A 13,807-nucleotide genomic window follows, 5' to 3' on the forward strand; every position below is an offset into this window, starting at 1 on the left:
CCTCCAATTTGGTTTTCCTAGGGAAAACATTGTGCATTCTTTTTCTCCCCCTCCTTTCTCCTAAGTTTTACAGTGCAACAATACTTCGTTGAAATGAGGATAGGTAGACCAGACCGTGAACATGCAAGGGGTTGACTTTCCCTAATCCCTTAATCCCTTAAATACACCGTTGCATCGTTACACCATTTCAACATTACAGAATTGCATTCAATTGTGTTTGCACAGAAATAATAATAATAATAATAAAGGGAAAATAAGAATTAGGGCGGGAGAAGGAACCCATGTCCATCTCAAAGTCCCTCCCAGACACAAGAACCAATGAACTGCAAGTGGAAGGAAAAGGGAGGAGACAGGGTGGTATGTTAGCAATGTGAACCCGCACAGGTGAAAGGATGTACATGCTGAAATTGCGCAACAACACACACACATGGAACTCATCAGCACTTGACATGCTGTCAAAATGGAGGCAGATAGTGTGGGGACAACCCAGGGGGAAAAAGTGGTGTGATGGAGCTTGTAGTGTACAGGTTGATTAATGCCAGGAGAGGTGCTACATCTGGTATTTTGATCCTAAGCTGTGCAGTTTGTGCTCAAAGTGACTGATTCCAGCTCACAACACGTACATTGAATTTCAGGTGTTGGTGTTGATCTGTAGCCTGCATGGATATAAAAAGAAGCCCTTCCCTTTAATAATTTGAATCATTTCTAAGAGTAAAAAAAATTGATGAAAAACTGCAGTATCATTATATTCTGAATTCCAAGCTGTGGAACTGAAGTTGAAATCCTCATTGCTAAACCTGAAGGTATTATTGGATTAATCACTATGTTTAGGCGATTAATGGTTTGGTTACAGATTAAAAGGATGAGCTGATTAATCAGAAATGAGGAACTAACATCTTCCACTACCACAACTGGAGCACAAACTCTTCTTCTTTCTTCTTTCTTTTCTAGTAGTTTTTTTCATACCTGATACTACATCCTGGGAGTATAGCCCACCTGAGCAAACACTAAAGAGAACAGGTAGCAGTCCAGGAGAAGAAAGGGGAATAGTAGAGCAGTAATTCACCTTCCTGCTGGTGTTCTTTTGTGCAGCGTCTCCGAACATCAGTGGAATTTGACTTGGAGTGGGGTAAAACTGCGTCATCGTTGTGTCAAAGCTAATCATCCTTTGCTCTTGGTCTTGGAGTGTGTGCTGGAGGGGAGGGGAGCTTAGTCTACCCTAATAAAATTGCACTTTTTGAGCAGATTTAAGTGATTCCCTTGGATTTATGCCAGGGACATGCTATCATTGTGAAAACAATCCCTTAATATGTGGTGGCAGCTTCCCTAAGGATACAGGGGGTCTCTTGCATTGGAGGAACACAGAAGAAAAAGCTCCTAGTGATACCATAAATTCTATAAAGAGCCCCGGCAGTGATTCTGTAGATAACACACAAGGAAATAGATTTGCCCGGGCCTCCAGTATCCAAGGCAGTAAGCTTGTGTGCACCAGTTGCTGGGGAACATGGGTGCATCATGTCCTGCTTTGTTGGTCCCTGGTTGACAGCTGGTTGGCCAATGTGGGAGCAGAGTGCTGGACTAGGTGGACCCTCGGTCTGATCCAGCATGTCACTTCTTATGTTCTTATTAACATCTAGTAGATTCATAATCACACACATGTACTTTAATAAAGGCACATAGCAGCATGGGATTTGTAGTGCTTTAAAAAAAGCTGAATCCCTGTTGCTCATATATATTTGATTAAGTTTGCAAAAATGAGGGTTTTTTTTAATGTTTTATCATTCTGATTGGCACTTTGACTCGATTGGTGTGGGTTTCTCTACCATAGTGCAATCTACCATTTAAAATTTGGATCAAATTTATGTGGCTGCTATTAGACAGCATTGCATGCACCATGGAGAGCTGTGAGTCTGATCTCAGGAGAACAAGTGAAAGATAGTGAAGATGTCAGTTCTTATGTTTGCCTGTATGCAGCTGTGTCTTGCTGCTTAATCACTGCCAGACATCCTGTGCTGTGAATGTGTTTGCTACTGTGTGATTTCCTATCTACTGACCTCATGTCATCTCTAGCTTCTTGAATGGAGAGGGAACAGTCATTCCACAGCAGTTCTTCTTCTGCTGGAGATGTACAAGCTCTTATTTGCCTTTGAGCAGTCAGGGCTTTGAGCCTCATGGCAACTGCAGCTTCCTAATGGATGGCCAGTATATGTCCTGCATTATTCGAGGAGGTGTGCAAAGCCTCATTATGTGGTGGTTTTGAAATGCTATATTACAGTAATCAAAATCACCCAGAAACTCCAAGAGGTGCTTTGCCGAAGGCTATACCGTTTAAGTGTCAAGATAGATCCCAAACGTCAGCATGCACCATGGCTTAATATGAATTATCTGATTAAGGAACCGACAACCTTTTCTTAAACATTTGTTTTCTATGGTAGCAGGAGTCACCTTTGGAAAACATCCAGTATGTCCAGTTAAAAAACAAAAACAATGCCCCATCCTCTTCTGTCACTTGGTCCTAACTTCTCTTCAGCAACTTAAAAGGAGTCTGGAATAAATTGAAGCTATACTCCTCCAGGTCAGGACCAAGCAAGGGAATCGTGTGTGTTTCCTTATAATTATTTACTTGAATAGCTAAAAACAAAGCCAGATGTCCAGTTCCAGGCTAAATTTGACCTGGGCTTACCTGTATGGGGCCTCAGAATTTGTTTTAAAAGCTGGTGTAAGGTTCTAGAACTATCATCATATCCTCAGTTATCTAGGACCATTGTTCTCTCTTCATGTAGAGGCTGGGTGGAATACAGAGCACCTTTGAGGCTATGAAGTGCAAATTTTTCCAATATGAAATCATCACGGCCAAACCTATGTGCATTACAGCCTATTTTGCAGAGTGTTTGGATCTAGCATCCGAGCTTCAAAAACTTTTGATCCTCTGTGGTTTGGATTCATTTTTTGTATGAATAAGCACTGGTGCTACCTATTCACACGTGTGTGGATATTGTTATGACTACGATAATCACATTATCTGGCTATTGTCTTTGCCTTAGATCCTCTTTAGGTATTTATTTATTTATTTATTTATTTATTACATTTCTATACCGCCCAATAGCCGGAGCTCTCTGGGCGGTTCACAAAAATTAAAACCATTCAAAGTATAAAACAACAGTATAAAACCATAATATAAAATACAATATAAAAGCTCAACCAGATAAAAACAGCAGCAATGCAAAATTACAAATTTAAAACACCAAGTTAAAATTTATTTATAGACTGTTAAAATGCTGGGAGAATAAAAATGTCTTCACCTGGTGTCTAAAAGCATATAATGTAGGTGCCAAGTGAACCTCCTTAGGGAATTCATTCCACAGCCGGGGTGCCACAGCAGAGAAGGCCCTCCTCCTGGTAGCCACCTGCCTCACTTCCTTTGGCACGGGCTCGCAGAGAAGGACCTCTGAGGATGACCTTAGGGTCCGGGCAGGTACATATGGGAGGAGGCGTTCCTAGCCTGGCCCCAAGCTTTTTAGGGCTTTAAATGTTGGTACCAGCATTTTGAATCGGGCCCGGACCTGGACTGGCAGCCAATGAAGTTGGAAAAGGATTGGCGTGATGTGGTCTCGTTGACCAGTTCCTGTTAGTAACTGTGCTGCCCTTTTTTGTACCAGTTGAAGTTTCTGGACCATTTTCAAAGGCAGCCCCACGTATAATGTATTGCAGTAATCCAAACGAGAGGTTATCAGAGCATGGATAACTGTAGCTAGGCTATCTCTGTCCAGATAAGGGCGCAGTTGGTATATCAGCCTAAGCTGATAAAAGGTGCTCTTTGCCACTGAGTTCACCAGTGCCTCAAGTGACAGTTTTGGATCCAAGAGCACCCCCAAACTACGGACCCGATCCTTTAGGGAGAGTGCAACCCCGTCCAGGACAGGGCAAACATCACCTCGCCGGACAGATGAACCACCCACTAACAGTACCTCAAGTTTACTGCTTGAACTATTAGTATTGTGTAGTGCTAAGTCTTTAAAGATGCATTGATGCATTGATTCACAATACGTATTTCTAAGGATGTCAGCAAAATTCTCCAAGCTTGGGCTCTATCTATCATCTATCTATCTATCTATCTATCTATCTATCTATCTATCTATCTATCTCAGTTACATGCCAACTTTCCATAAATGTTATCAAGGTGGTGTGCAACAATAGAAAGACAATGCATAAATACATTAAATAGCTATAAAGCAACATTAGAAACAGTAATCGCTACAACCACCCCGCGAACTTGCCTGCTGCAAAAGACAGGCAAGATTTACTTGCAAGCCCTTCAATTCCTCTCTAGCTGAGATTAAAATGCAAACCAGGTAAGAATTCCTGTCCCCCCATCCCACCCTAGCCTCAAATTCCTCCATTCTTCCTCTTGTTCCTCAATTCCCCAAACTCACTTTGCATTCTCTTTGAACACCACACCTGCCTAGGGTAGCACTCATTCCTTCTTGACACACACTGAGTGTTGCTGCTGTGCCAAATTGGTAAATTGTGTTGATAGAGAAGGGGGAGGAGTTGGGGTGGGGCTGAATGGTCTGGTATGTGGGTGGACAATTTGCACACCTTGTATTGGGTCAGAAAAGAAACCAAATTGTTTCCATTTTTTAAAAATGGCTTATTTCTGAAACAATAATAGCGGAGCCTGCTTATTTTTACTATCTCTAATTATTTTTCAAATGTCCTTATATTTACAGATTGTTTTCCCTGCAGGCTTTATTATCCTAACACTTTGTCTTTGCTGTTTTAGCCCGCTAAAGTTATCGCTGTCTTATTGTTAAATTTCTAACACCGTTTGATTCTCATGAGACAGACTAGTAGCTACCAATATTGTCTAGGAGACTCTCATTGTGGGCATCACCTCTTTCCACGGACTGATTGTTTTCTGTCCTTGCCACTTCTGGGGCAGAGCTACACTAATGGTTTATAACATTAAGGAAGGGTTCCGATAATTTATTGGGTCACATGATGCTCAGTTTCTTACATTTTATCATCGTTGTATTCTCCTTAGTTCTTTTGTTTTATTCATTTCATTGTTACGTTTAAATACCGTTGGAAGTCTTTGTATATGGCTCTGTACGTCGTAATAGTTTTTGCTGACTGACTTTTGAATCATCGCTTGTCAGCCAATCGCTTTCAAGGGGGCATGGAAACTTCCTTTCGCCACCTAAATCAGAATGCAGAGATAGCACTAAATGGGGAGGAGGGAGAATGGAGGAGAAGAGGAAGTGGATGGAGCACAGAACAAACCAACCATGGGAACCTCAAACGTACAGCGCTAGAAGACACAGTGTGACCTGGCTTAATGAATTAATAACGGGAAGGAGAAAGGCAAGTAGCGTTATAATGACTCAGTGTGCCCCGTGACGGGACTCAGTGTGCCCCGTTTTAAACCGGTACAGCATATTACGTTATCAGAGGAACTATACTACGTTATAAACACTGGTGTAGATCTGTCCCTGGTTTTCTTAGCCTTCCCTTCTTGCCATTGGAGTTGACAGCAAGATGCTTTATCATGGCAATCTCTGAGTAAGCCTGGCGTGAGCAGAGGTCCGAGTGAGAGCTTCCAATCCAGAGCTACTTGGTCAGGCCTTCCAGCGTTTCAGTTTCACATTGCTATTATTTAGAAAGTGATGGTTACTTAACCCTTTCAAAAACAAACAAACAAAAAAACTACTATTAAAATATCTAGTCTGCATTACAATATGTAGTCTGTATTTTTATTGGTATATCAGTTAATTTAGCTGGCATATAACTATGGTTTGGAGGTCTTTATTTCGCTAGTGTAACAGTTTCTGAAATTCCCATTGGTATTTATTGACCACCATATTCTATACAACACATCTCCATAATATTGGGAAGGTTCACCATGTTCACTTGAGGACAAATGACTGGAAACCTGATATTTTAGGTGACTGCAAAGAAGTGTTGCTGCTGCAGTGGTGTAAACAACTTGGCCAACTTGGCATCCTCTTCCTAGTCAGCTTCGTATCATGCACATTTTCCTGGGATTTTATAAATGAGTCATTTTTATTTATTTATTTATTTATTTATTTATTACATTTCTATACCGCCCAGTAGCCGGAGCTCTCTGGGCGGTTCACAAAATGACCACATTTGTGATTATGACCACAGTTGGTGGTTTAATCACTGGTGCACATGTTTTTTTAAAGAATGCATTGTATGTTGAAGTTAAGTTGGAGCTCGCATTGCAAAAGGCTATTCAATGTGGAAATCTTAAATCATGTATGTAAAACTACCACTGGGTAATTTAGGATTTGTGATTGGGTTTTGGAAGCTACTCATGCCACCCTATGGATACAAAAGTCTCCCCTGATGCCCAGATCATAGGAGCATAGGGAGCTGCTGAATCACGCCATGGGTTCATCAACCTCAGTATTGTCAACACTGACTGGCAGCGGCTCTCCAGGTTTTCAGGCAGGAGTTTTTCCAGCCCTATCTGGAGATGGCGGGGATCGAACCTGAGATCATCTGCATGCCAAGCATGGGTTCTACCACTGATCTGGAGCCCCCTCCCAGGTGCCGCACTTGCATCAACTTTCATAGAAGGCCAATGTGTTCTAGTGAACCCAACCCCATTTCATTTTTTTTCAAAGCCTCTATATTATGAATTGGTGATCAGACCATTGTGAGTAACACCTGCAGCCCGCTACACCCCAAACACACGACATGGCATTCTCTGTCCCTGCCATGGGGATATACTTCTTCCATAGAGCATGCCTTGAGTCTATGGATAAGATTATGCTATTTTTAAAAATAGTTTTTTCAGCTTACATTTTTACCTTCACTGATAGTGGGTTGCAAAATGTTGCTGGTTAATGAAAACAGTAAACATTTAAGTCACAGTAGCTTATATACCTGGCTTTCTCTGTAACATATACACCTACTGTTGTTTCTGAACAGTTTGATTTTGAAGATAGACAAGGAAGAAAACTTTGAAAAAGCCCATTCTGAAGGCAGAGAATCACAACTGCTCTGCATAGCCCAGCTGAGCCCAGTTCAAAAGCAGTTTAAGGAACAATGGCGTGTGTGAGATTGTATTCAGGCAGGATCTACTTGTTTTTGTTATTGAGAAAAATGACCATTTTTGAAAACTTTTTTTGCTTAAGCTTTGCATGTCAGTTTCAGGAGTTTAAGGGAAAATGTTATTCTTTTGTGTACATAAATGACAAAAGCACCAAGTCCTTTTTGTTTATTTTTAATAGCGTATATCAAATATAGTAGATCAATTGCTTCTAACAAAAATAACCAGTATCATTTATTTTTAACAGACAACAATCACCTGAAGATCTTGCAAGGGTACCTGCTAATTCTACCAGCAACATCTTGAATAGACTTCTGGTTAGTTATGATCCCAGGATAAGACCAAATTTCAAAGGTTGGTTAATTTATAATTTTATTTAAGTTATTTAAAGGTCTACATATCTGCACCAACAGCCAATTGCTTTAAAAAAAATATCACAGCACTTTGTGGGAGCAGCTGCAATTTTGAATGGGACAGTGATGTTGGGTGGAGGGATGGGTAATCCTTTTCTCCATGTCGTTTTCCCTACCTAAATGGCTGCTCTCTCAAGTTCCCGATTAGACCCCTGATTGAAAAAGACAGGTGCTTGTATTGTGACTGTAGGCCCTGTACACTTTCCCCAGCAGGCAACGTAGGAAGCTTCCTTATACTGGCTCAGTTCTGACAACACATTTCTCAACGATGGTTTTAGAACTTCACGGTGGAGTTTTTACACCACCGTTGAGAAACATGTTGTCTGACGGGAAAACTCCATGCGCTGGTAGAGAGTTCCTGCACAAGTGTTGTGTGGCGTGTTGTGTGGTGGGCTCCGTGGAGTTTTCCATTGCATTGACTTTTCCCTCTGGCTACAGAGTTCTCTGGCAAGAGTGGCGAAAAGAGCTAGTGCCGCTGTAGGAGAACCGCTGGGATTGGTTTTTTGCTGCAATGGCTTATAGGATACCATCAGGAGGACCGAGGGAGGTGGGAGGAGGAACTGTCAATCAAACATTGCGATGGATTTTACTCAACTCCATGGTAGCCCAAAGTCACACAACGGTGAAGTTTATAACTCCACCATTGAGTGGAGTTTTCACACTGCGTTGACTAATGTGTTATCCGAACTGAGCCACTGAAGCAAACCATTGGTTAATCTAGCCCAGTATTGTCAATACTGACTAGTAGCCATGGTTCTCCAGGGTTTCAGGCAGAAGTTTTTCCAGCTCTACCTGGATAACCTGGCACCTTTTGTGTGCAAAGCATGTGCTCTATCATACCGAGCCATGGCCCTTTCTGGCTATCTGTACACTCCCTAACACAACCCCAATTACATTTAAAATGATCTCATTTCACCATCTCAAATGTCTATTTGGTATTCAGTCATCACATGAATATAGCTCTAAAAAAAATGCTTCCAGTTCTTTGGCCTTCCTACCTACCGCTTAAGTCCAGAAGCTGTCAATACATTTTTTTTAAAAAAAAGATTTAAATAAAGGTTTTAAAATGTGGGGAAGAAAATAAAAATGGTATTTCTTGGCAACTTTTCTTTTATGGATATGTTCTAGGAATTCCAGTGGATGTAGCAGTCAATATTTTCATTAACAGTTTTGGATCAATACAAGAGACAACTATGGTAAGACAGATGTTTCTTGGCTATTTTATTTATTTGGACTAGTTATATCCCACCTTTTCACTAATAGCACTCAAAGTGGATAACAATATTGAAAGAAAATACAGTAAGGGCGTAATTCTATGCACGTTTAGGCAGAAAACGTCCTGGCTGGGGAATACTGGGAGTTCACTTTCCTCTTCTCCCAACTTATCTCTCAGCTCATTTAACTTCCTTGAAAATGAATTGTTTGCAGATCTAAATATGTAAAGTCCCTTGATGGTTTCTGAAATATGAAATATCCAATAGGTTATTGCCCACCTCCTTGGTTTTTGCATATGCATCTTGATTTATATCAATATGGTATCAATATTTTAACATCATTTTCAAAAATAGTCTCAAAAACTAGTTTGATCTTGATTTAGTGATTCCTTCACATTCAGTAATGATTGTGTGTCTATGTTGTTTAGATAAAAACTATCCAAACATATTTCTTAATTTAGGCTTTGCATGTTGTTTTCCTGCCAGTCAACTATGCATTAATAATATGTTTCAAACAGGATTATAGAGTTAACATTTTCCTAAGACAAAAATGGAATGATCCCCGACTTAAACTGCCCACCGACTGGAAAGGATCTGATTCATTAACAGTAGATCCCACTATGTTTAAGTGTCTCTGGAAGCCAGATCTATTCTTTGCAAATGAAAAGAATGCCAACTTCCATGATGTCACTCAAGAAAATATTCTTCTGTTTATATTCCGTGATGGAGACGTCCTGGTTAGCATGAGGTACTTTTTTTTTTACTTTGAACTGTAAAGTTTTACTACTGACCTTGATTAATTTACTGCTACTTGATTATGTGTAGGGCACTGTTTTTTCTTATAATAAAATATGTTTAATAAGCATAACAATTAGATGATACTATTGGGACATTTATCAGTAGTGAAGTAAGGTGCAGCTGCTATGTAGTCAGAAAACTTGACTGCTTCCTTGAAGATCTAGGACTCATCTATACCTAAGGGTGCAGTGGGAGGGAGGGGGATGATTGCGGATTTACCTCCTTCTGTGATCCTCCCCCAGCTTCTATATGGCTGTGCAACATCCCAGAAGGGAAGAGGGGCATTGTGGGTACCCTTTCTTTTTAGAAGGGGAGATGGTCGCATGGCCTCGATCCGAGGGAAAAGATAAGTAAAAAAACAAAAAAACCTCCTTGCCCAACCCCCCCTTGCCATCCCAGGAATGGCAAAATTGCTGCACTCCCACCCGCAAAGGGCACGAAGCCCCCCTGAACAGCTCTATGCCCATTTTGAAAGCTGGAGGAGGCGTGAAAAAGCTGGGTTGGCATCCACACCCCCACAGAGCTCGGGATCTTCCTGAGGCCACGGGAAAGTCTCTGGCCATCCCTGGTTGCCCCCAGGATCACCTGTGCATCATATGGACTCACAGGAATGCTCCTGAGCTGATCCCAGGAGAACTGCATGGTGTGGACATGCCCCATGAGTTAAAATTCCTTTTTGTCACACATGGTATGACTAACTTCAGTCTGTCATTATGACTAACTGAGAACATGAGCCATTGGGTTTTGGAAGTCACCAATGGTCAGATATGGAAGTACCCACACCATTTACTTGTACAATGTAATTTACTTGTGAAATGTAGGTCACATATTGTGCCAGTTGGAAGCCTTCAAGTGAACTTTAATGTCCTCCTCCTCCGCTCTCCTTTGAGTTTTAGCTTATTTTGAAATGAAGTTAAAAATGCAGACCGCACACACGCAAAGTAATACCACAAGATCACTAAAGAAAGCCATTGATCATGGATATGCTTGTGGGACACTAGAGCCTAAAGAGAATTTAAGTGTTATATTAAATAACAGATCCAGTGCTTGCAGGTGAGGTGAGAGACGGGCTGGGAGAGAGTGACTTCACATCCCTTCTGGTGGGAGACACAAGGCAGTAGACGTGGTTGACAGCTAGAGTCAAGGTCATGCAGAGGTGCTGACTTATTAGGAGTACAGGGGCCAGGCTTGGAGGGCAGGCTGCCAATTCCACTCATACCACACCTTCACCAACTTGCTTCTCTCTTTGCTAATGGCATCAGCCCCTCTCATCTCCATACAGTGGCAACTTTCTCTTCCTTCCCAGCACAGCACTCACTGGACTTCACTGGTTTCTAAGGGCCAAACTACACATTACGCTAATTGTCTAGTATGTAGCTATGTGTGCTAGTTTTCTTTATTCCTGTGTAAGTGTGGGGAGGGGAAAGGGGTGGGGCCAGAGGAAAGGAGCAGGGCTATCTGGAGAGCCCTGGGTGGGCCAGATATGGCCTGTGGGCTAAGGTCTGAACCCTTGCTTTATGGGCTGAAAAAAGTCAAAGCTGATATGGCAGTGGCATGGTGATCTGTGCTACTGTTTCCCATGGGCCCGTGGATCCAAAGGAGACAGCAGCAAGGACACAGGTCTTAGCTAGACAAGGAGTTATCCTGGGCTGATACCTGGGATTGCCCCTATGCGTCCAGATGACACATGGGAACCTGGGCTCAGGCAGGGATCAACCCTCCCTTGCCCCGGGATAATGGGCACCATTTTTGGCCCGGTATTTCCCGCAGTCTCCGGCTGAGCCTGAGACTGCGAGCGTGTGGCCCCTGTAAGCAGTTTCCCCCCAGATCCGCACTTGTTTTCTCGCGAAGTGCCAGGAGCACTGCGCACATCGGGGGCAGGGTGGGGGGATTGGGGGCGGGGGGATCGGGGAAACCTTTTTTTATATATATAAAAACACCTTACCTGCACGCACGAGCGTTCATGCGCATCCGGCCCTTGAAAAAAATGGCGGGCATGATGGCTCTTCTCCAGAGATTGCATCGCAGGATTCCTCCTCCTCTCGCCTGGATTTTCGTTTAGGTCTAGCAAAGGCCACTTCTAATTTGCTCAGATTCTCATTGCAAATTGGCAGGGAAGCACCACAAGAAATCTGACACATTACGAATATATATCAGAACAACAACAACAATAACAATAATTTGAATCCATTCTTATAAGATATGGTTTCCTTTACTGATCTACTACCTTAATTAATATGAAAGGGAAAAACAAAACAAAACTCTCTTTGTAACTTGGTGGGTACTTTGAATTGTTTATAAGCGTTTGGTTTGTATTTCCAGATTATCCGTTACACTCTCCTGCCCGTTGGACTTGACCTTGTTTCCTATGGATACGCAGCATTGCAAGATGCAGTTGGAGAGCTGTATGTACATCAGATGTGCATAAAATATAGTTGCTATTTGTGCTTAGAAACTGAACAAGAATCGGGAGTACCTAATATTGTTTAATGTGGACTTTTAACAGTTTTCCAGGAAATTGTTTCTATTGACCTCTGCCTTTTGGAGTTTTTCTATTGCAGCTGCCCCTCTACTTTTGATTTATTTACAGGGAAGAGCTGTGTAAGGCCTTAATCTGGACTGGGCCTACTGTACGCAGGGAAGTGAGGTTTAAACCTTCCCCCAGGTGTTTCCCTCTTGAAATTTGCGACCACCCCCACCCTGCACAGGGGTTACAATATGAAATAAAAAGCCTTCATTGTGCCATTGTGCCCCTTTAAAAAAAGAAAAACCTCAACATGGTCCTCAGGTTAATTATTTATTTTATTTCAGAAAAAGTCTGTGTCTGTAACCCACACAGACAACATTAATAATAAATATTTTTAAAATACGGCTTTTCATATTTTTTAAACATCCCAAAGCAATTGACAAGACAAAAGTGTGATAAAAGTAGCAGAAAACCAATCAATAAAATAGTAATAAAACAATAAATATCTAATTAAAATAGTTAGAGGTGGCTGGCAATGCTAACACTCAAGGAAATACACAGGGAGACAAATGTATCTGAAGTTGTGGATGGAAACACTCCACTGTAGTAAGCCGCCTGATCTCAATTGGGAGATCATTCCATGTGGTGGGTGCCACAGTAGGGAAAGTCCTGCTCTGTACCTTGGCCAAACGAACATCAGTATGGCATGGTAATAAAGGTCTTAACCCATCCATCCCCAGAGTGTAGAGACTGTGGCAGCCTACATAGGGGAAAGCAGTCCCACACATAAATTATGTGAGGGAATCATCTGAGGGAAGGTTTAGCTCTACCTTCCCCATGTGCATTATTACCCAATCCAGTTGGGGGTCCTGCACGCTTACCTATAAGTAAATAAAATGTAGAGAGGCAGCTGCAGGCTATATTGTTAACGTAACATGTAGTTTGACCCTAAGACTGTGATCCTGAGTAAATCCCATTAAACGCAGTCCGATTCACTGATATAATCCTGATACTAAAATAATTTTCTTTAAAGCACCATTAATTTAAGTTGAATTTATGTACATTCATAAAGTGCCTTTAGGATCATGATGTAGTTTTAGCAGGAATGCTTATGAAATCCAGATATTCTATATCACAAGCTGTTCAAACATTGCAGATATGCAAAAAAAAGACATGGCCGAATATGCTTTAGTCAAAAAGCCATCCTACCTCCTCCTCTAAAGTGTTTTTACAACTCAGGTTTTTTTTATATATAATGCTTTTACTTATGACTTTACTGGCATCTAAAATAAATCAATGAAAGGACCTGGCCAACATCTTTGAGAAGGACATTCAATGGATAAACCCCTCTTGTCAGTAAAGGGACACCTGGAGCAAAGCTTCAGATGATATTGTTAACAAATGGGCAGTTCATATGAGAAAAAGCGGTCCTCCAAATGCCATAGCTTGTCTCCAATGGCTATATTCAATGTTAGTCTAACAAGTCCCATTTGTTTCAATGGATTTACTAGGACTTCACTATATGAAGACCTTTTCATTTTCTCAGTATTTTAACACCTAAATTTAAACTTTGCTGTTTTAATTCTGTATTTTAATCCTATATCAATTTCTGCTGTGTGGTTTTATCCTGGTTGTGCTTTTTATATTGTATTTTGTATTTGGGTTTTTAGATTTTTAGATGTTTTATTATGTTCCTAATGGTTTTAATTTTTGTGAACCGCCCAGAGAGCTTCGGCTCTTGGGTGGTATAAAAATGTAATAAACAAACAAACAAACATTGGATAGTTGTAAACTGCCCAGAGAGCTTAGGCTGTTGGGCAGTATAAATATGTAATAA

General features: G+C 41.3%; 1 protein-coding gene across 2 annotated transcripts in view; it reads left to right on the forward strand.

The window, feature by feature from the left end:
* GLRB (glycine receptor beta) overlaps positions 1–13,807 on the forward strand; it is a 41,788-nt gene that overhangs the window by 10,220 nt on the left and 17,761 nt on the right. For both annotated transcript variants that reach the window (XR_010025938.1, XM_063136423.1), the window contains exons 3-6: positions 7,326–7,432; positions 8,620–8,687; positions 9,224–9,453; positions 11,826–11,908. Coding sequence is in view for 1 of the 2 variants with exons in the window: in XM_063136423.1 (XP_062992493.1) it covers positions 7,326–7,432; positions 8,620–8,687; positions 9,224–9,453; positions 11,826–11,908 (488 nt within the window). In the remaining variant the exon portion in view is untranslated. The remainder of the gene's footprint in view (positions 1–7,325; positions 7,433–8,619; positions 8,688–9,223; positions 9,454–11,825; positions 11,909–13,807) is intronic.

Source organism: Elgaria multicarinata, chromosome 10 (genome assembly GCF_023053635.1).
Source record: "Elgaria multicarinata webbii isolate HBS135686 ecotype San Diego chromosome 10, rElgMul1.1.pri, whole genome shotgun sequence".
NCBI lineage: Eukaryota > Metazoa > Chordata > Lepidosauria > Squamata > Anguidae > Elgaria > Elgaria multicarinata.